General features: G+C 46.4%; 1 protein-coding gene across 1 annotated transcript in view; it reads right to left on the reverse strand.

The window, feature by feature from the left end:
* Positions 1–24,288, reverse strand: part of PTPRR (protein tyrosine phosphatase receptor type R) — a 393,781-nt gene extending 369,493 nt beyond the window's left edge. The window contains exon 1 of the mRNA XM_077265278.1: positions 23,904–24,288. Coding sequence (XP_077121393.1) covers positions 23,904–23,961 — 58 coding nt within the window. The 5' untranslated portion in view covers positions 23,962–24,288. The remainder of the gene's footprint in view (positions 1–23,903) is intronic.
* Between the last annotated feature and the right edge of the window lie 577 nt (positions 24,289–24,865).

The following is a 24,865-nucleotide window of genomic DNA, read 5'->3' on the forward strand; positions in this document are numbered from 1 at the left end:
ATCTGGAAGCATCCAAGATACTTATATTTTGTATATATATTACATACAGTACGTATAAATGTACATAGGGCACAGGATATCGGTGTATGTGTAGTACGCTGTAGGTGATGCTTTAATATATACATATAAGTGTGCATGCATGGCAGCAGTGTGTACAGTAGGTGTGTAGTATACCTATAGATGTTAGCCATGCACTGGGTGTGATACCTATATACATATATGTGTGCAGGGCGAGAATGTATATAGTATATCTATAGGTGACGTGAATATATCCTATATACATATAATACTGTATGTACATATACGTGTATGCAGGGTAGCAGTGTACAGTAGGTATGTAGTATACCTATAGATGTTAGCCATGCACTGGGTGTGAATATATCTTTATGTACATATAATTTTTACATCTATGTGTATGCAGGGTGGAGGGCAGCAGTGTGTCGTTTACCTATAGACGATAACTATGCACTGGCTGTGAATACATCCATAGATACATATAATTCATCCTTATACAGTACAGACTAAAAGTTTGGACTCACCTTCTCATTTAAAGATTTTTCTGTATTTTCATGACTATGAAAATTGTAGATTCACACTGAAGGCATCAAAACTATGAATTAACACATGTGGAATTATATACTTAACAAAAAAGTGTGAAACAACTGAAATTATGTCTTATATTTTAGGTTCTTCGAAGTAGCCACCTTTTGCATTGATGACTGCTTTGCACACTCTTGGCATTCTCTTGATGAGCTTCAAGAGGTAGTCACCGGGAATGGTTTTCACTTCACAGGTGTGCCCTGTCAGGTTTAATAAGTGGGATTTCTTGCCTTATAAATGGTGTTGGGACCATCCGTTGTGTTGTGCAGAAGTCTGGTGGATACAGCTGATAGTCCTACTGAATAGACTGTTAGAATTTGTATTATGGCAAGAAAAAGCTGATAGTCCTACTGAATAGACTGTTAGAATTTGTATTATGGCAAGAAAAAAGCAGCTAAGTAAAGAAAAACGAGTGGCCATCATTACTTTAAGAAATGAAGGTCAGTCAGTCCGAAAAATTGGGAAAACTTTGAAAGTGTCCCCAAGTGCAGTGGCAAAAACCATCAAGCTCTACAAAGAAACTGGCTCACATGAGGACCGTCCCAGGAAAGGAAGACCAAGAGTCACCTCTGCTTCTGAGGATAAGTTTATCCGAATCACCAGCCTCAGAAATCGCAGGTTAACAGCAGCTCAGATTAGAGACCAGGTCAATGCCACAGAGTTCTAGCAGCAGACACATCTCTACAACAACTGTTAGGCCGCCGTCACACATGCGAGTTTTACGGACGTAAGAGCGCAGAAACTACGTCCGTAAAACTCGCATAACATACGGCACAATGATTCTCAATGGGTCTAGTCCTATCAGCCGTATATTACGGATCCGTAATATACGGCGTTCTACGGCCGTACAAAATCGCAGCATGCTGCGTTTGTCAGCGTATTGCGCAAAAAAAATCACCAATGAAAGTCTATGGGGGCGAGAAAAATACGGATTCCACACGGACCAGCAGTGTGACTTGCGAGAAATACGCAGCGGTGTTAGTGAAAAGTCGGTAATTCAATTGCCGGCTTTTCATTTCTCCTGCCTAAACCCGACAGGATATGAGACATGGTTTACATACAGTAAACCATCTCATATCCCATTTTTTTTGCATATTCCACACTACTGTTAGTAGTGTGTATGTGCAAAATTTCAGCGCTGTAGCTGCTAAAATAAAGGGTTAAATGGCGGAAAAAATTGGCGTGGGCTCCCGCGCAATTTTCTCCACCAGAGTGGTAAAGCCAGTGACTGAGGGCAGATATTAATAGCCAGGAGAGGGTCCATGGTTATTGGCCCCCCCTGGCTACAAACATCTGCCCCCAGCCACCTCAGAAAAGGCACATCTGGAAGATGCGTCTATTCTGGCACTTGGCCACTCTCTTCCCACTCCCTGTAGCGGTGGGATATGGGGTAATGAAGGGTTAATGCCACCTTGCTATTGTAAGGTGACATTAAGCCAGATTAATAATGGAGAGGCGTCAATTATGACACCTATCCATTATTAATCCATTTGTTTGAAAGGGTTAAAAAACACACACACACATGATTTAAAAGTATTTTAATGAAAGAAACAAACAGGTTTGTTGTGAATTTGCTTTTTGCTCCCTCTAGTGGTTACTAGTTTTTTGACTCTGGTTTTTCTGTCATTCCTTTTATCCGCACCTGGGTCGTTAGTTAGGGGTGTTGCTATATAAGCTCCCTGGACCTTCAGTTCTATGCCTGGCAACGTAGTTATCAGAGCTAGTCTGCTGTGCTCTTGTCTACTGATCCTGGTTCCAGTTATATCAGCTAAGTCTGCCTTTTGCTTTTTGCTATTTGTTTTGTTTTTGTATTTTTGTCCAGCTTGTTCCAAATCTATATCCTGACCTTTGCTGGAAGCTCTAGGGGGGCTGGTGTTCTCCCCCCGGACCGTTAGACGGTTCGGGGGTTCTTGAATTTCCAGTGTGGATTTTGATAGGGTTTTTGTTGACCATATAAGTTACCTTTCTTTATTCTGCTATCAGTAAGCGGGCCTCTCTGTGCTAAACCTGGTTCATTTCTGTGTTTGTCATTTCCTCTTACCTCACCGTCATTATTTGTGGGGGGCTTCTATCCAGCTTTGGGGTCCCCTTCTCTGGAGGCAAGAAAGGTCTTTGTTTTCCTCTACTAGGGGTAGCTAGATTCTCCGGCTGGCGCGTGTCATCTAGAATCAACGTAGGAATGATCCCCGGCTACTTCTAGTGTTGGCGTTAGGAGTAGATATATGGTCAACCCAGTTACCACTGCCCTATGAGCTGGATTTTTGTATTCTGCAGACTTCCACGTTCCTCTGAGACCCTCGCCATTGGGGTCATAACAGTTTGCCAGGCCAGTATTAAATGTTTAATGCATTGCAGAAGAGGGATTATAAGAAAGAAGATTCAGAGTTTTTTTTTTTTTTTTTCTCTTTCTTCTTCCCCTTTACCTCAGAGTGGCTATGCTTGCTGCAGACATGAATGTCCAGACCTTGATTACAAGTGTGGACCAGCTGGCTACTCGTGTGCAGGGCATACAAGACTATGTTATCAGAAATCCTAGGTCAGAACCTAAAATACCGATTCCTGAACTGTTTTCCGGAGACAGGTTTAAGTTTAGGAATTTCGTGAATAATTGTAAATTGTTTTTGTCCCTGAGACCCTGTTCATCTGGAGATTCTGCTCAGCAAGTAAAAATTGTTATTTCGTTCTTACGGGGCGACCCTCAGGATTGGGCTTTTTCGCTGGCGCCAGGAGATCCGGCATTGGCTGATCTTGATGCGTTTTTTCTGGCGCTCGGTTTACTTTATGAGGAACCCAATCTTGAGATTCAGGCAGAAAAGGCCTTGCTGGCTATGTCTCAGGGGCAGGACGAGGCTGAAGTGTATTGCCAAAAATTTCGGAAATGGTCCGTGCTGACACATTGGAACGAGTGTGCACTGGCCGCTAATTTTAGAAATGGCCTTTCTGAAGCCATTAAGAATGTTATGGTGGGTTTTCCCATTCCCACAGGTCTGAATGATACTATGGCACTGGCTATTCAAATTGACCGGCGGTTGCGGGAGCGCAAAACCGCAAATTCCCTCATGGTGTTGTCTGAACAGACACCTAATTCGGTGCAATGTGATAGAAAAACCGCAAATTCCCTCATGGTGTTGTCTGAACAGACACCTGATTTAATGCAATGTGATAGAATCCTGACTAGAAATGAGCGGAAAATTCATAGACGCCGGAATGGCTTGTGCTACTACTGTGGTGATTCTACACATGTTATCTCAGCATGCTCTAAACGTATAGCTAAGGTTGTTAGTCCTGTCACCGTTGGTAATTTGCAACCTAAATTTATTCTGTCTGTAACTTTGATTTGCTCACTGTCATCTTATCCTGTCATGGCGTTTGTAGATTCAGGTGCTGCCCTGAGTCTCATGGATCTCTCATTTGCTAAGCGCTGTGGTTTTACTCTTGAACCATTAGAAAATCCTATTCCTCTTAGGGGTATTGATGCTACACCATTGGCAGCAAATAAACCGCAGTATTGGACACAGGTTACCATGTGCATGACTCCTGAACACCGCGAGGTGATACGTTTCCTGGTTTTACATAAAATGCATGATTTGGTTCTTTTAGGGCTGCCATGGTTACAGACCCATAATCCAGTCCTGGACTGGAAGGCTATGTCAGTCTCTAGTTGGGGCTGTCGTGGTATTCATGGGGATTCCCTGCCTGTGTCTATTGCTTCTTCTACACCTTCGGAAGTTCCGGAGTATTTGTCTGATTATCAGGATGTCTTCAGTGAGTCTGAGTCCAGTGCACTGCCTCCTCATAGGGACTGTGACTGTGCTATAGATTTGATCCCAGGCAGTAAATTTCCTAAGGGAAGACTGTTTAATCTGTCGGTACCTGAACATACCGCTATGCGTTCATATATCAAGGAGTCTCTGGAGAAAGGACATATTCGTCCGTCTTCTTCCCCTCTTGGTGCGGGATTCTTTTTTGTGGCAAAAAAGGACGGATCTTTGAGACCTTGTATTGATTATCGGCTTTTAAATAAGATCACTGTCAAATTTCAGTATCCTTTACCGCTGTTGTCTGACTTGTTTGCCCGGATTAAGGGTGCCAAGTGGTTCACCAAGATAGACCTTCGTGGTGCGTACAACCTTGTGCGCATTAAGCAAGGTGATGAATGGAAAACCGCATTCAATACGCCCGAAGGTCATTTTGAGTACTTGGTGATGCCTTTTGGGCTCTCCAATGCGCCTTCAGTTTTTCAGTCCTTTATGCATGACATTTTCCGGAAGTATCTGGATAAATTTTTGATTGTTTATCTGGATGATATTTTGGTTTTTTCTGATAATTGGGATTCGCATGTGGAGCAGGTCAGGTTGGTCTTTAAAATTTTGCGTGAAAATTCTTTGTTTGTCAAGGGCTCAAAGTGTCTCTTTGGTGTACAGAAGGTTCCCTTTTTGGGGTTCATTTTTTCCCCTTCTGCTGTGGAGATGGACCCAGTCAAGGTCCGAGCTATTCTTGATTGGACTCAGCCCTCGTCAGTTAAGAGTCTTCAGAAGTTCTTGGGCTTCGCTAACTTCTACCGTCGTTTTATCGCTAATTTTTCTAGCATTGTGAAACCTTTGACGGATATGACCAAGAAGGGCTCCGATGTAGCTAATTGGGCTCCTGCTGCCGTGGAGGCTTTCCAGGAGTTGAAACGCCGGTTTACTTCGGCGCCTGTTTTTTGCCAGCCTGACGTTTCACTTCCCTTTCAGGTTGAGGTGGATGCTTCGGAGATTGGGGCAGGGGACGTTTTGTCGCAGAGAGGCCCTGGTTGCTCTGTTATGAAACCTTGTGCCTTTTTCTCTAGGAAGTTTTCGCCTGCCGAGCGAAATTATGATGTGGGCAATCGGGAGTTGTTGGCCATGAAATGGGCATTTGAGGAGTGGCGTCATTGGCTCGAGGGTGCTAAGCATCGTGTGGTGGTCTTGACTGATCATAAAAATCTGATGTATCTCGAGTCTGCTAAACGCCTTAATCCGAGACAGGCCCGCTGGTCATTGTTTTTCTCCCGCTTTGATTTTGTTGTCTCGTATTTACCAGGTTCAAAGAATGTGAAGGCCGATGCTCTTTCTAGGAGCTTTGTGCCTGATGCTCCTGGAGTCGCTGATCCTGTTGGTATTCTTAAAGATGGAGTTATCTTGTCAGCTATTTCTCCGGATCTGCGACGTGTGTTGCAGAGATTTCAGGCTGATAGGCCTGAGTCTTGTCCGCCTGACAGACTGTTTGTCCCGGATAAGTGGACCAGCAGAGTCATTTCCGAGGTTCATTCCTCGGTGTTGGCAGGTCACCCGGGAATTTTTGGCACCAGAGATCTGGTGGCCAGGTCCTTTTGGTGGCCTTCCTTGTCAAGGGATGTGCGGTCATTTGTGCAGTCCTGTGGGACTTGTGCTCGAGCTAAGCCTTGCTGTTCTTGTGCCAGCGGTTTGCTCTTGCCCTTGCCTGTCCCGAAGAGACCTTGGACACATATCTCCATGGATTTCATTTCTGATCTTCCGCTATCTCAGGGCATGTCCGTTATCTGGGTGATATGTGATCGCTTCTCCAAGATGGTCCATTTGGTTCCTTTGCCTAAGCTGCCTTCCTCTTCCGATCTGGTTCCTGTGTTTTTCCAGAACGTGGTTCGTTTGCACGGCATCCCTGAGAATATTGTGTCAGACAGAGGATCCCAGTTCGTTTCCAGGTTCTGGCGATCCTTTAGTAGTAGGATGGGCATTGATTTGTCGTTTTCGTCTGCTTTCCATCCTCAGACTAATGGACAGACGGAGCGAACCAATCAGACTTTGGAGGCTTATTTGAGGTGTTTTGTCTCTGCTGATCAGGACGATTGGGTGACATTCTTGCCGTTGGCTGAGTTTGCCCTTAATAATCGGGCTAGTTCCGCCACCTTGGTTTCGCCTTTTTTCTGCAACTCTGGTTTCCATCCTCACTTTTCTTCGGGTCATGTGGAGCCTTCTGACTGTCCTGGGGTGGATTCTGTGGTGGATAGGTTGCAGCAGATCTGGAATCATGTGGTGGACAACTTGAAGTTGTCACAGGAGAAGGCTCAGCGCTTTGCCAACCGCCGCCGCGGTGTGGGTCCCCGACTACGCGTTGGGGATTTGGTATGGCTTTCTTCCCGCTTTGTTCCTATGAAGGTCTCCTCTCCCAAATTTAAACCTCGTTTTATTGGGCCTTACAAGATATTGGAAATCCTTAATCCTGTATCTTTTCGTCTGGATCTTCCTGTGTCGTTTGCTATTCACAATGTATTTCATAGGTCCTTGTTGCGGCGGTACATTGTGCCTGTAGTTCCTTCTGCTGAGCCTCCTGCTCCGGTGTTGGTTGAGGGCGAGTTGGAGTACGTGGTGGAGAAGATCTTGGATTCTCGCCTCTCCAGGCGGAGGCTTCAGTACCTGGTCAAGTGGAAGGGCTATGGTCAGGAGGATAATTCCTGGGTGGTCGCCTCTGATGTTCATGCGGCCGATTTGGTTCGTGCCTTTCATGCCGCTCATCCTGATCGCCCTGGTGGTCGTGGTGAGGGTTCGGTGACCCCTCACTAAGGGGGGGGTACTGTTGTGAATTTGCTTTTTGCTCCCTCTAGTGGTTACTAGTTTTTTGACTCTGGTTTTTCTGTCATTCCTTTTATCCGCACCTGGGTCGTTAGTTAGGGGTGTTGCTATATAAGCTCCCTGGACCTTCAGTTCTATGCCTGGCAACGTAGTTATCAGAGCTAGTCTGCTGTGCTCTTGTCTACTGATCCTGGTTCCAGTTATATCAGCTAAGTCTGCCTTTTGCTTTTTGCTATTTGTTTTGTTTTTGTATTTTTGTCCAGCTTGTTCCAAATCTATATCCTGACCTTTGCTGGAAGCTCTAGGGGGGCTGGTGTTCTCCCCCCGGACCGTTAGACGGTTCGGGGGTTCTTGAATTTCCAGTGTGGATTTTGATAGGGTTTTTGTTGACCATATAAGTTACCTTTCTTTATTCTGCTATCAGTAAGCGGGCCTCTCTGTGCTAAACCTGGTTCATTTCTGTGTTTGTCATTTCCTCTTACCTCACCGTCATTATTTGTGGGGGGCTTCTATCCAGCTTTGGGGTCCCCTTCTCTGGAGGCAAGAAAGGTCTTTGTTTTCCTCTACTAGGGGTAGCTAGATTCTCCGGCTGGCGCGTGTCATCTAGAATCAACGTAGGAATGATCCCCGGCTACTTCTAGTGTTGGCGTTAGGAGTAGATATATGGTCAACCCAGTTACCACTGCCCTATGAGCTGGATTTTTGTATTCTGCAGACTTCCACGTTCCTCTGAGACCCTCGCCATTGGGGTCATAACACAGGTTGTTTTAGTATTTTATTGTTCTCTCAATCCATCAGGAACACCCTCGCTTGGCAAAATAATAAACACACAATATACATACCTTCTGATGTCCTATCACGTCCCACGAGGTAATCCATCTGAAGGGGTTAACTAATATTACAGGCATGAGCTGCGCTAAACCACTCGCTCGTGCCTGTAATCCCCGGGTGCTGAAAGGAAAGCAGAATGATCTATACTTACATTCAGTCGCGGTGATGCGCCCCTGCTGGATGTTCTCATGAACTGCAGCCTGGGAACTTTTTCCCACGCTCCAGGTCATATGAGGACATCCACCATGGGGCGCATCACCGCGACTGAAGGAAATGTAGGTCAATGACCTACATTTCCTTCATTCACCGGGGAATTACAAGCACGAGCACAGCTGCATTTGCAGGGCTCCTGCTTGGAAATTATTTTAACCCCTTCAGATGGATTACCTCGTGGGACGTGACGGTTCAACAGAGGGTATGTATCTTGTGCATTTATTGTTTTGCCAAGCGAGGGTCTGCAAATGGATTGAGAGAGCAATAAAATATTAAAACAACCGCTGTGTTTATTTCATTAAAATACTTTTAAATCATGTGTGTGTGTGTTTTTTAACCCTTTCAAACAATTGGATTAATAATGGATAGGTGTCATAATTGACGCCTCTCCATTATTAATCTGGCTTAATGTCACCTTACAATAGCAAGGTGGCATTAACCCTTCATTACCCCATATCCCACCGCTACAGGGAGTGGGAAGAGAGTGGCCAAGTGCCAGAATAGGCGCATCTTCCAGATGTGCCTTTTCTGGGGTGGCTGGGGGCAGATGTTTTTAGCCACGGGGGGGCCAATAACCATGGACCCTCTCCTGGCTATTAATATCTGCCGTCAGTCACTGGCTTTACCACTCTGGCGGAGAAAATTGCGCGGGAGCCCACGCCAATTTTTTCCGCCATTTAACCCTTTATTTTAGCAGCTACAGCGCCCAAATTTTTCACATACACACTACTAACATTAGTAGTGTGGAATATGCAAAAAAAATGGGATATGAGATGGTTTACTGTATGTAAACCATGTCTCATATCCTGTCGGGTTTAGGAAGGAGAAATTAAAAGCCGGCAATTGAATTACCGGCTGTTCACAGATATCGCGCTGAATGAAATCTAAATACAGAATATATATATATGTGTCTCAATGACATATATATATATATATATATATATATGTATATATATATATATATATATATATATATATATATATATATATATACTGTATATATGTTTTCCCGAACATTTGAGCACATAAATCCATTAGATGTCGGTTTTGCAAGCCTGCGAGAAAATCTCGCAGTACGGATGCCATACGGATTACATACGGAGGATGCCATGCGCAAAATACGCTGACACACCCTGCCCACGGATAACTATTTTGGGAACATTTGTCCGTATTACGGCCGTATTACGGCCGTAAAATACGGACCGTATTGTCTTACGCCAAGTGTGACGCCGGCCTTAAGAGGAGACTTTGTGCAGCAGGCCTTCATGGTAAAATAGCTGCTAGGAAACCCGTGCTAAGGACAGGCAACAAGCAGAAGAGACTTGTTTGGGCTAAAGAACACAAGGAATGGACATTAGACCAGTGGAAATCTATGCTTTGGTCTGATGAGTCCAAATTTGAGATCTTTGGTTTCAACCACCATGTCTTTGTGTGATGCAGAAAAGGTGAACGGATGGACTCTACATGCCTGGTTCCCACCGTGAAGCATGGAGGAGGAGGTGTGACGGTGTGGGGGCAGGGCCGGACTGGGACTAAAATTCAGCCCTGGAATTTGAAGTTACACAGGCCCACTTGTCACATGGTGACTGCATAATATCTTTGTACACTTGTAGGCAGGGCCGGTTTTAGGCAAAGTGGGGCCCTAGGCAAAGTTTAAAATGGGGCCCCAAAAGCTAACATATTCCACATCACAGAAGCCTTTCTGTTGTATTTACGTGCGCTGAGTTCAGGCCGCTCAATGAGTTTGATCGACAATACGGAAGTTGTTCAACGCTTGTTTCCCGGCCTCTTTCCACCAGCTGAGGAATAATGATGGGACAGAACGATCACTAATAGATCACTAACAGATCACCATACAGTATCATGTTTTCAGCAGCACATCTACAGTTTACACTGGCAATGTGCTGCTGACAACAAGGCTTTTTGTTCCAGCAAAAACAATCTGAATATGCAGCATTTTACTTGTTTAGTAAAATACACCCCATAGTCCTCCATATATTATAATGTGCTCCATAGTCCTCCATATAGTATAATACACTCCCTATAGTCCTCCATATATTAAAATACACTGCTCAGTCCTCAACATAGTATAATACACTCCTCATAGTCCTCCATATAGCATAATACACTCCTCATAGTGCTCCATATAGTATAATGCACCGCCACAGTCATCCATGTAGTACAATTCACTTCCCATAGTATAATGCACCCCATAGTTCTTCATATAGTATAACGTATTCCCCATAGTCCTCGATACAGTATCATGCAGCCCACATATAGTATAATGCAGCCACCCCAGAGTATAATACACCAACCACAGAGTATAATGCAGCCACCCCAGAGTATAATGCAGCCACCCCAGAGTATGTAACCCCCATAGAATATAATACAGCCCACCTCCCCATAATATATAATGTAGCCCCCCATAGAATATAATGCAGCCCCCCATAGTATAGAATATAATATACTCCCCATAGTATATAGCAAAGCCCGCATATTATATAGCACAAACCGCATAGTATACAGCACAGCCTGCATACTATAGCACAGCCTGTGTAGTAGATAACACAGCCCACAGAGCAGTATTCAGCACAGACCACACAGTAGTATACAGCACAGACCACACAGTAGTATACAGCACAGCCCACGTAGAAGTATACAGCACAGTCCACACAGTAGTATACAGCACAGCCCACAGAGTAATATATACAGCACAGCCCACAAAGTAATATATACAGCACAGCCCACAAAGTAATATATACAGCACAGCCCACAAAGTAATATATACAGCACAGCCCACAAAGTAATATATACAGCACAGCCCACAGAGTAATATATACAGCACAGCCCACAGAGTAATATATACAGCACAGCCCACAGAGTAATATATACAGCACAGCCCACAGAGTAATATATACAGCACAGCCCACAGAGTAATATATACAGCACAGCCCACAGAGTAATATATACAGCACAGCCCACAGAGTAATATATACAGCACAGCCCACAGAGTACTATATACAGCACAGCCCACAGAGTAATATATACAGCACAGCCCACAGAGTAATATATACAGCACAGCCCACAGAGTAATATATACAGCACAGCCCACAGAGTACTATATACAGCACAGCCCACAGAGTACTACATACAGCACAGCCCACAGTGTACTATATATAGCACATAGCACACAGTAGTATACAGCACAGAACACAGCCCACAGAGAACTATATACAGCCCACAGTAGTATACAGCACAGAGCACAGCCCACAGAGAACTATATACAGCCCACAGTGGTATACAGCACAGAGCACAGCCCAGAGAACTATATACAGCCCACAGTAGTATACAGCACAGAGCACAGCCCAGAGAACTATATACAGCCCACAGTAGTATACAGCACAGAGCACAGCCCACAGAGAACTATATACAGCCCACAGTAGTATACAGCACAGAGCACAGCCCACAGAGAACTATATACAGCCCACAGTGGTATACAGCACAGAGCACAGCCCACAGAGAACTATATACAGCCCACAGTGGTATACAGCACAGAGCACAGCCCACAGAGAACTATATACAGCCCACAGTGGTATACAGCACAGAGCACAGCCCACAGAGAACTATATACAGCCCACAGTGGTATACAGCACAGAGCACAGCCCACAGAGAACTATATACAGCCCACAGTGGTATACAGCACAGAGCACAGCCCACAGAGAACTATATACAGCCCACAGTAGTATACAGCACAGAGCACAGCCACAGAGTACTATATATAGCACAGTAGTATACAGCACAGAGCACAGCCCACAGAGAACTATATACAGCCCACAGTAGTATACAGCACAGAGCACAGCCCACAGAGAACTATATACAGCCCACAGTGGTATACAGCACAGAGCACAGCCCACAGAGAACTATATACAGCCCACAGTAGTATACAGCACAGAGCACAGCCCACAGAGAACTATATACAGCCCACAGTAGTATACAGCACAGAGCACAGCCCACAGAGAACTATATACAGCCCACAGTGGTATATAGCACAGAGCACAGCCCACAGAGAACTATATACAGCCCACAGTAGTATACAGCACAGAGCACAGCCACAGAGTACTATATACAGCCCACAGTGGTATACAGCACAGAGCACAGCCACAGAGTACTATATATAGCACAGTAGTATACAGCACAGAGCACAGCCACAGAGTACTATATATAGCACAGTAGTATACAGCACAGAGCACAGCCACAGAGTACTATATATAGCACAGTAGTATACAGCACAGAGCACAGCCACAGAGTACTATATATAGCACAGTAGTATACAGCACAGAGCACAGCCCACATCTCTTCTCTTCCTCCACCCCCTCCCCTCACCTCCTCCGAGAATGGCCCCACAGTCCAGAAAAAAAAAAAAACTCTCCTCACCTCTCCTCTTGCCAGCGTTGCTTCCGCCTTCCTGCTCCTGTCTCTGTCTCAGCAGCTGCAGTCTGCCCGGGACACAGCAGGTGCGCGATGATATGACGTCATCGCGCACCCGCAGTGTCAGAGGCAGAGCGGGGAATGATGGGAGAGGAGCGTCTGTAGACGCTCTCCTCCATCATTGAATTCAACTGTACCGGCGTCTATACGCCGGTATAGTTGAATGCGACGGCGGGGGCGGGGGGAGGCGGATCGAGCGGCCCACTACTGGCACCGGCCCTTCTGGCATTTGCCAGAAGTGCCCGATGGCCAGTCCGGCCCTGTGTGGGGGTGCTTTGCTGGTGACACTGTTGGAGATTTATTCAAAATTGAAGGCATACTGAACCAGCATGGCTACCACAGCATCTTGCAGCGGCATGCTATTCCATCCGGTGTGTGTTTAGTTGGACCATCATTTATTTTTCAACAGGACAATGACCCCAAACACACCTCCAGGCTGTGTAAGGGCTATTTGACCAAGAAGGAGAGTGACCTGTGGCATCCAGAGTCACCAGACCTGAACCCAATTGAGATGGTTTGGGGTGAGCTGGACCGCAGAGTGAAGGCAAAAGGGCTAACAAGTGCTAAGCATCTCTGGGAACTCCTTCAAGATTGTTGGAAGACCATTCCCGGTGACTACCTCTTGAAGCGCATCAAGAGAATGCCAAGAGTGTGCAAAACAGTCATCAAAGCAAAAGCTGGCTACTTTGAAGAACCTAGAATATAAGACACAATTTCAGTTGTTTCACACTTTTTTGTTAAGTATATAATTCCACATGTGTTAATTCATAGCTTTGATGCCTTCAGTGTGAATGTACAATTTTCATAGTCATGAAAATACAGAAAAATCTTTAAATGAGAAGGTGTGTCCAAACTTTTGGTCTGTATTGTACGTGTATGCACGGTGCAGGGCAGCAGTATGTAGTATACCTATAGATGATAACTATGCACTGGCTGTGAATACTTCCATATATACATATAATTCATTCTTATACTTTTATGTAGGGTGCAGGGCAGCAGTGTGTAGTTTACCTATAGACTATAACCAGGCACTGGGTGTATGCACATCCATAGATACGTGTTTGCAGGGTGCAGGGCAGCAGTGTGTAGTTTACCTATAGACTATAACCAGGCACTGGCTGTACATACATCCATAGATACGTGTATGCAGGGCGCAGTGTGTAGTATACCTATAGACTATAACCAGGCACTGGGTGTATATACATCCATAGATACGTGTATGCAGGGTGCAGGGCAGCAGCGTGTAGTTTACCTATAGACTATAACCAGGCACTGGCTGTATATACATCCATAGATACGTGCATGCAGGGCGCAGGGCAGAAGTGTGTAGTTTACCTATAGACTATAACCAGGCACTGGCTGTATATACATCCATAGATACGTGAATGCAGGGTGCAGGGCAGCAGTGTGTAGTTTACCTATAGACTATAACCAGGCACTGGCTGTATATACATCCATAGATACGTGCATGCAGGGCGCAGGGCAGCAGTGTGTAGTTTACCTATAGACTATAACCAGGCACTGGCTGTATATACATCCATAGATACGTGTATGCAGGGCGCAGGGCAGCAGTGTGTAGTATACCTATAGACTATAACCAGGCACTGGCTGTATATACATCCATAGATACGTGTATGCAGGGTGCAGGGCAGCAGTGTGTAGTTTACCTATAGACTATAACCAGGCACTGGGTGTATATACATCCATAGATACGTGTATGCAGGGCGCAGGGCAGCAGTGTGTAGTTTACCTATAGACTATAACCAGGCACTGGGTGTATATACATCCATAGATACGTGTATGCAGGGCGCAGGGCAGCAGTGTGTAGTTTACCTATAGACTATAACCAGGCACTGGCTGTATATACATCCATAGATACGTGTATGCAGGGTGCAGGGCAGCAGTGTGTAGTTTACCTATAGACTATAACCAGGCACTGGGTGTATATACATCCATAGATACGTGTACGCAGGGCGCAGGGCAGAAGTGTGTAGTTTACCTATAGACTATAACCAGGCACTGGGTGTATATACATCCATAGATACGTGTATGCAGGGTGCAGGGCAGCAGTGTGTAGTTTACCTATAGACTATAACCAGGCACTGGCTGTATATACATCCATAGATACGTGTATGCAGGGCGCAGTGTGTAGTATACCTATAGACTATAACCAGGCACTGGGTGTATATACATCCATAGATACGTGTATGCAGGGCGCAGGGCAGCAGTGTGTAGTTTACCTATAGACTATAACCAGGCACTGGGTGTATATACATCCATAGATACGTGTATGCAGGGCGCAGGGCAGCAGTGTGTAGTTTACCTATAGACTATAACCAGGCACTGGCTGTATATACATCCATAGATACGTGTATGCAGGGTGCAGGGCAGCAGTGTGTAGTTTACCTATAGACTATAACCAGGCACTGGCTGTATATACATCCATAGATACGTGTATGCAGGGTGCAGGGCAGCAGTGTGTAGTTTACCTATAGACTATAACCAGGCACTGGGTGTATACACATCCATAGATACGTGTATGTAGGGCGCAGGGCAGAAGTGTGTAGTTTACCTATAGACTATAACCAGGCACTGGGTGTATATACATCCATAGATACGTGCATGCAGGGTGCAGGGCAGCAGTGTGTAGTTTACCTATAGACTATAACCAGGCACTGGGTGTATACACATCCATAGATACGTGTATGTAGGGCGCAGGGCAGCAGTGTGTAGTTTACCTATAGACTATAACCAGGCACTGGCTGTATATACATCCATAGATACGTGTATGCAGGGCGCAGGGCAGCAGTGTGTAGTTTACCTATGGACTATAACCAGGCACTGGCTGTATATACATCCATAGATACGTGTATGCAGGGTGCAGGGCAGCAGTGTGTAGTTTACCTATAGACTATAACCAGGCACTGGGTGTATATACATCCATAGATACGTGTATGCAGGGCGCAGGGCAGCAGTGTGTAGTTTACCTATAGACTATAACCAGGCACTGGGTGTATATACATCCATAGATACGTGCATGCAGGGTGCAGGGCAGCAGTGTGCAGTTTACCTATAGACTATAACCAGGCACTGGGTGTATATACATCCATAGATACGTGTATGCAGGGCGCAGGGCAGCAGTGTGTAGTTTACCTATAGACTATAACCAGGCACTGGCTGTATATACATCCATAGATACGTGTATGCAGGGCGCAGGGCAGCAGTGTGTAGTTTACCTATAGACTATAACCAGGCACTGGGTGTATATACATCCATAGATACGTGTATGCAGGGCGCAGGGCAGCAGTGTGTAGTTTACCTATAGACTATAACCAGGCACTGGCTGTATATCCATCCATAGATACGTGTATGCAGGGCGCAGGGCAGCAGTGTGTAGTTTACCTATAGACTATAACCAGGCACTGGCTGTATATACATCCATAGATACGTGTATGCAGGGCGCAGGGCAGCAGTGTGTAGTTTACCTATAGACTATAACCAGGCACTGGGTGTATGCACATCCATAGATACGTGATTGCAGGGTGCAGGGCAGCAGTGTGTAGTTTACCTATAGACTATAACCAGGCACTGGCTGTATATACATCCATAGATACGTGTATGCAGGGCGCAGTGTGTAGTATACCTATAGACTATAACCAGGCACTGGGTGTATATACATCCATAGATACGTGTATGCAGGGTGCAGGGCAGCAGCGTGTAGTTTACCTATAGACTATAACCAGGCACTGGCTGTATATACATCCATAGATACGTGCATGCAGGGCGCAGGGCAGCAGTGTGTAGTTTACCTATAGACTATAACCAGGCACTGGGTGTATATACATCCATAGATACGTGTATGCAGGGTGCAGGGCAGCAGTGTGTAGTTTACCTATAGACTATAACCAGGGACTGGCTGTATATACATCCATAGATACGTGTATGTAGGGCGCAGGGCAGAAGTGTGTAGTTTACCTATAGACTATAACCAGGGACTGGCTGTATATACATCCATAGATACGTGTATGTAGGGCGCAGGGCAGAAGTGTGTAGTTTACCTATAGACTATAACCAGGCACTGGCTGTATATACATCCATAGATACGTGAATGCAGGGTGCAGGGCAGCAGTGTGTAGTTTACCTATAGACTATAACCAGGCACTGGCTGTATATACATCCATAGATACGTGCATGCAGGGCGCAGGGCAGCAGTGTGTAGTTTACCTATAGACTATAACCAGGCACTGGCTGTATATACATCCATAGATACGTGTATGCAGGGCGCAGGGCAGCAGTGTGTAGTATACCTATAGACTATAACCAGGCACTGGCTGTATATACATCCATAGATACGTGTATGCAGGGTGCAGGGCAGCAGTGTGTAGTTTACCTATAGACTATAACCAGGCACTGGGTGTATATACATCCATAGATACGTGTATGCAGGGCGCAGGGCAGCAGTGTGTAGTTTACCTATAGACTATAACCAGGCACTGGGTGTATATACATCCATAGATACGTGCATGCAGGGTGCAGGGCAGCAGTGTGCAGTTTACCTATAGACTATAACCAGGCACTGGGTGTATATACATCCATAGATACGTGTATGCAGGGCGCAGGGCAGCAGTGTGTAGTTTACCTATAGACTATAACCAGGCACTGGCTGTATATACATCCATAGATACGTGTATGCAGGGCGCAGGGCAGCAGTGTGTAGTTTACCTATAGACTATAACCAGGCACTGGCTGTATATACATCCATAGATACGTGTATGCAGGGCGCAGGGCAGCAGTGTGTAGTTTACCTATAGACTATAACCAGGCACTGGGTGTATATACATCCATAGATACGTGTATGCAGGGCGCAGGGCAGCAGTGTGTAGTTTACCTATAGACTATAACCAGGCACTGGGTGTATATACATCCATAGATACGTGTATGCAGGGCGCAGGGCAGCAGTGTGTAGTTTACCTATAGACTATAACCAGGCACTGGCTGTATATCCATCCATAGATACGTGTATGCAGGGCGCAGGGCAGCAGTGTGTAGTTTACCTATAGACTATAACCAGGCACTGGGTGTATATACATCCATAGATACGTGTATGCAGGGCGCAGGGCAGCAGTGTGTAGTTTACCTATAGACTATAACCAGGCACTGGGTGTATACACATCCATAGATACGTGTATGCAGGGCGCAGGGCAGCAGTGTGTAGTTTACCTATAGACTATAACCAGGCACTGGGTGTATATACATCCATAGATACGTGTATGCAGGGCGCAGGGCAGAAGTGTGTAGTTTACCTATAGACTATAACCAGGCACTGGGTGTATATACATCCATAGATACGTGTATGCAGGGCGCAGGGCAGAAGTGTGTAGTTTACCTATAGACTATAACCAGGCACTGGGTGTATATACATCCATAGATACGTGTATGCAGGGCGCAGGGCAGCAGTGTGTAGTTTACCTATAGACTATAACCAGGCACTGGCTGTATATACATCCATAGATACGTGTATGCAGGGTGCAGGGCAGCAGTGTGTAGTTTACCTATAGACTATAACCAGGCACTGGCTGTATATACATCCATAGATACGTGTATGCAGGGCGCAGGGCAGCAGTGTGTAGTTTACCTATAGACTATAACCAGGCACTGGGTGTATATACATCCATAGATACGTGTATGCAGGGCGCAGGGCAGAAGTGTGTAGTTTACCTATAGACTATAACCAGGCACTGGGTGTATATACATCCATAGATACGTGTATGCAGGGCGCAGGGCAGCAGTGTGTAGTTTACCTATAGACTATAACCAGGCACTGGGTGTATATACATCCATAGATACGTGTATGCAGGGCGCAGGGCAGCAGTGTGTAGTTTACCTATAGACTATAACCAGGCACTGGGTGTATATACATCCATAGATACGTGCATGCAGGGTGCAGGGCAGCAGTGTGCAGTTTACCTATAGACTATAACCAGGCACTGGGTGTATATACATCCATAGATACGTGTATGCAGGGCGCAGGGCAGCAGTGTGTAGTTTACCTATAGACTATAACCAGGCACTGGGTGTATATACATCCATAGATACGTGCATGCAGGGCGCAGGGCAGCAGTGTGTAGTTTACCTATAGACTATAACCAGGCACTGGGTGTATATACATCCATAGATACGTGTATGCAGGGTGCAGGGCAGCAGTGTGTAGTTTACCTATAGACTATAACCAGGCACTGGCTGTATATACATCCATAGATACGTGCATGCAGGGCGCAGGGCAGCAGTGTGTAGTTTACCTATAGACTATAACCAGGCACTGGGTGTATACACATCCATAGATACGTGTATGTAGGGCGCAGGGCAGAAGTGTGTAGTTTACCTATAGACTATAACCAGGCACTGGGTGTATATACATCCATAGATACGTGTATGCAGGGTGCAGGGCAGCAGTGTGTAGTTTACCTATAGACTATAACCAGGCACTGGGTGTATATACATCCATAGATACGTGTATGCAGGGCGCAGGGCAGAAGTGTGTAGTTTACCTATAGACTATAACCAGGGACTGGCTGTATATACATCCATAGATACGTGTATGTAGGGCGCAGGGCAGAAGTGTGTAGTTTACCTATAGACTATAACCAGGCACTGGCTGTATATACATCCATAGATACGTGAATGCAGGGTGCAGGGCAGCAGTGTGTAGTTTACCTATAGACTATAACCAGGCACTGGCTGTATATACATCCATAGATACGTGCATGCAGGGCGCAGGGCAGCAGTGTGTAGTTTACCTATAGACTATAACCAGGCACTGGCTGTATATACATCCATAGATACGTGTATGCAGGGCGCAGGGCAGCAGTGTGTAGTATACCTATAGACTATAACCAGGCACTGGCTGTATATACATCCATAGATACGTGTATGCAGGGTGCAGGGCAGCAGTGTGTAGTTTACCTATAGACTATAACCAGGCACTGGGTGTATATACATCCATAGATACGTGTATGCAGGGCGCAGGGCAGCAGTGTGTAGTTTACCTATAGACTATAACCAGGCACTGGGTGTATATACATCCATAGATACGTGCATGCAGGGTGCAGGGCAGCAGTGTGCAGTTTACCTATAGACTATAACCAGGCACTGGGTGTATATACATCCATAGATACGTGTATGCAGGGCGCAGGGCAGCAGTGTGTAGTTTACCTATAGACTATAACCAGGCACTGGCTGTATATACATCCATAGATACGTGTATGCAGGGCGCAGGGCAGCAGTGTGCAGTTTACCTATAGACTATAACCAGGCACTGGGTGTATATACATCCATAGATACGTGTATGCAGGGCGCAGGGCAGCAGTGTGTAGTTTACCTATAGACTATAACCAGGCACTGGCTGTATATACATCCATAGATACGTGTATGCAGGGCGCAGGGCAGCAGTGTGTAGTTTACCTATAGACTATAACCAGGCACTGGCTGTATATACATCCATAGATACGTGTATGCAGGGCGCAGGGCAGCAGTGTGTAGTTTACCTATAGACTATAACCAGGCACTGGGTGTATATACATCCATAGATACGTGTATGCAGGGCGCAGGGCAGCAGTGTGTAGTTTACCTATAGACTATAACCAGGCACTGGGTGTATATACATCCATAGATACGTGTATGCAGGGCGCAGGGCAGCAGTGTGTAGTTTACCTATAGACTATAACCAGGCACTGGCTGTATATCCATCCATAGATACGTGTATGCAGGGCGCAGGGCAGCAGTGTGTAGTTTACCTATAGACTATAACCAGGCACTGGGTGTATATACATCCATAGATACGTGTATGCAGGGCGCAGGGCAGCAGTGTGTAGTTTACCTATAGACTATAACCAGGCACTGGGTGTATACACATCCATAGATACGTGTATGCAGGGCGCAGGGCAGCAGTGTGTAGTTTACCTATAGACTATAACCAGGCACTGGGTGTATATACATCCATAGATACGTGTATGCAGGGCGCAGGGCAGAAGTGTGTAGTTTACCTATAGACTATAACCAGGCACTGGGTGTATATACATCCATAGATACGTGTATGCAGGGCGCAGGGCAGAAGTGTGTAGTTTACCTATAGACTATAACCAGGCACTGGGTGTATATACATCCATAGATACGTGTATGCAGGGCGCAGGGCAGCAGTGTGTAGTTTACCTATAGACTATAACCAGGCACTGGCTGTATATACATCCATAGATACGTGTATGCAGGGTGCAGGGCAGCAGTGTGTAGTTTACCTATAGACTATAACCAGGCACTGGCTGTATATACATCCATAGATACGTGTATGCAGGGCGCAGGGCAGCAGTGTGTAGTTTACCTATAGACTATAACCAGGCACTGGGTGTATATACATCCATAGATACGTGTATGCAGGGCGCAGGGCAGAAGTGTGTAGTTTACCTATAGACTATAACCAGGCACTGGGTGTATATACATCCATAGATACGTGTATGCAGGGCGCAGGGCAGCAGTGTGTAGTTTACCTATAGACTATAACCAGGCACTGGGTGTATATACATCCATAGATACGTGTATGCAGGGCGCAGGGCAGCAGTGTGTAGTTTACCTATAGACTATAACCAGGCACTGGGTGTATATACATCCATAGATACGTGCATGCAGGGTGCAGGGCAGCAGTGTGCAGTTTACCTATAGACTATAACCAGGCACTGGGTGTATATACATCCATAGATACGTGTATGCAGGGCGCAGGGCAGCAGTGTGTAGTTTACCTATAGACTATAACCAGGCACTGGGTGTATATACATCCATAGATACGTGTATGCAGGGTGCAGGGCAGCAGTGTGTAGTTTACCTATAGACTATAACCAGGCACTGGGTGTATATACATCCATAGATACGTGTATGCAGGGCGCAGGGCAGCAGTGTGTAGTTTACCTATAGACTATAACCAGGCACTGGCTGTATATACATCCATAGATACGTGTATGCAGGGCGCAGGGCAGCAGTGTGTAGTTTACCTATAGACTATAACCAGGCACTGGGTGTATATACATCCATAGATACGTGTATGCAGGGTGCAGGGCAGCAGTGTGTAGTTTACCTATAGACTATAACCAGGCACTGGGTGTATATACATCCATAGATACGTGTATGCAGGGTGCAGGGCAGCAGTGTGTAGTTTACCTATAGACTATAACCAGGCACTGGCTGTATATCCATCCATAGATACGTGTATGCAGGGCGCAGGGCAGCAGTGTGTAGTTTACCTATAGACTATAACCAGGCACTGGGTGTATACACATCCATAGATACGTGTATGCAGGGCGCAGGGCAGCAGTGTGTAGTTTACCTATAGACTATAACCAGGCACTGGGTGTATATACATCCATAGATACGTGTATGCAGGGCGCAGGGCAGAAGTGTGTAGTTTACCTATAGACTATAACCAGGCACTGGGTGTATATACATCCATAGATACGTGTATGCAGGGCGCAGGGCAGAAGTGTGTAGTTTACCTATAGACTATAACCAGGCACTGGGTGTATATACATCCATAGATACGTGTATGCAGGGCGCAGGGCAGCAGTGTGTAGTTTACCTATAGACTATAACCAGGCACTGGGTGTATATACATCCATAGATACGTGTATGCAGGGCGCAGGGCAGAAGTGTGTAGTTTACCTATAGACTATAACCAGGCACTGGGTGTATATACATCCATAGATACGTGTATGCAGGGCGCAGGGCAGCAGTGTGTAGTTTACCTATAGACTATAACCAGGCACTGGCTGTATATACATCCATAGATACGTGTATGCAGGGCGCAGGGCAGCAGTGTGTAGTTTACCTATAGACTATAACCAGGCACTGGGTGTATATACATCCATAGATACGTGTATGCAGGGCGCAGGGCAGCAGTGTGTAGTTTACCTATAGACTATAACCAGGCACTGGGTGTATATACATCCATAGATACGTGCATGCAGGGTGCAGGGCAGCAGTGTGTAGTTTACCTATAGACTATAACCAGGCACTGGGTGTATACACATCCATAGATACGTGTATGCAGGGCGCAGGGCAGCAGTGTGTAGTTTACCTATAGACTATAACCAGGCACTGGCTGTATATACATCCATAGATACGTGTATGCAGGGCAGCAGTGTGTAGTTTACCTATAGACTATAACCAGGCACTGGCTGTATATACATCCATAGATACGTGTATGCAGGGCGCAGGGCAGCAGTGTGTAGTTTACCTATAGACTATAACCAGGCACTGGGTGTATATACATCCATAGATACGTATATGCAGGGCGCAGGGCAGCAGTGTGTAGTTTACCTATAGACTATAACCAGGCACTGGCTGTATATACATCCATAGATACGTGTATGCAGGGCGCAGGGCAGCAGTGTGTAGTTTACCTATAGACTATAACCAGGCACTGGGTGTATATACATCCATAGATACGTGTATGCAGGGCGCAGGGCAGCAGTGTGTAGTTTACCTATAGACTATAACCAGGCACTGGGTGTATACACATCCATAGATACGTGTATGCAGGGCGCAGGGCAGCAGTGTGTAGTTTACCTATAGACTATAACCAGGCACTGGGTGTATACACATCCATAGATACGTGTATGCAGGGCGCAGGGCAGCAGTGTGTAGTTTACCTATAGACTATAACCAGGCACTGGGTGTATACACATCCATAGATACGTGTATGCAGGGTGCAGGGCAGCAGTGTGTAGTTTACCTATAGACTATAACCAGGCACTGGCTGTATATACATCCATAGATACGTGTATGCAGGGTGCAGGGCAGCAGTGTGTAGTTTACCTATAGACTATAACCAGGCACTGGCTGTATATACATCCATAGATACGTGTATGCAGGGCGCAGGGCAGCAGTGTGTAGTTTACCTATAGACTATAACCAGGCACTGGGTGTATATACATCCATAGATACGTGTATGCAGGGCGCAGGGCAGCAGTGTGTGGCTGCAGTAGGTGCTGTCCCTGGTGCTGAAGCTCAGTCCGGCACCACACACAGCAGGACCCACAGGTAGCGGACTATAACCCCCATCAGGTCATGTCGGTGATGAGATGCCATCCTGCCATGCTGCCCTCATCACCCCTATCACACCTCCATGGCTCTGCAGGACGAGGCTGAGCTCCTTACCGGCGGCTGTGACGAGCAGGAGGCAGATGACGGGGCAGTGGCGGCAGCTCCTCGGCATGGTGACGCTGGCTGCAACCTCACAGCGGCATCTTGCAGGGGCTGGAGCTGTAGGTATGGCACCGTCCGTGCTCCGGGCACTGCTCAGCAGTATGCCAGGCTCCGGGCAGCTGCTCTCTGCCTGCTCTACCACGTGTGCCCCAGCGACCACTCACAGGCAGCAGAGCCGAGGAAGCGTCTGCTCACCACAGAGCTGCTCTCCGCGTATTCCTCCTGCAGGGAAAGAGCAGCATTAACCCTCTCCTGCCCTGCTGGAAGCCCCGGGCACCCAGCCCAGGCCGCATGCCATTCCCCCTGCTATACAACTAGAGGAAAGCAGCATTCCCTAACTATTACACCCCTAGTGCGGCAAGCAGTACATGTGCTCTCTCCTTCAGTCCTCCTGGGCAACCAACAGTAGATGGTGTAACCAGAGATGACTGAGTGTGCTGGGATAAGGTGTTATTGGCGCACGCCTGGGTGCTAACGAGTGGCTTCAGAGTGCCCGCCTGTAATCCCAGCATGTAGTCATGCAGCCGAGCAACTCGAGCATGTTACTCGAGCACGCCAAAGTCACTCAGCACCCGAGCATGCTCGGATAACACCATATCTGAGCCCGTTCGCTCATCACTAGAAGTAACCTAGTTTCCTACCATAACAGGAAATGAGCACTGAGAACATCAAACCCCTATTGTGTTTTAACCCTGTGTTTGTCACCTCAACTCCCATCTTAGGCTACTTTCACACTAGCGTCGTGCGCTGCACGTCGCTATGCGACGTTGCGGCGGACCGACCCTAGCTGTGGAAGCACCACACAACAGGGGCAGCGGATGCTGTTTTTCAACACATCCGCTGCCCCATTGTGAGGTGCGGGGAGGAGGGGGTGGAGTACCAGCCTTGCATGCGCGGTCGGAAAAGACGGGAAT

Source organism: Ranitomeya variabilis, chromosome 5 (genome assembly GCF_051348905.1).
Source record: "Ranitomeya variabilis isolate aRanVar5 chromosome 5, aRanVar5.hap1, whole genome shotgun sequence".
Taxonomy (NCBI): domain Eukaryota; kingdom Metazoa; phylum Chordata; class Amphibia; order Anura; family Dendrobatidae; genus Ranitomeya; species Ranitomeya variabilis.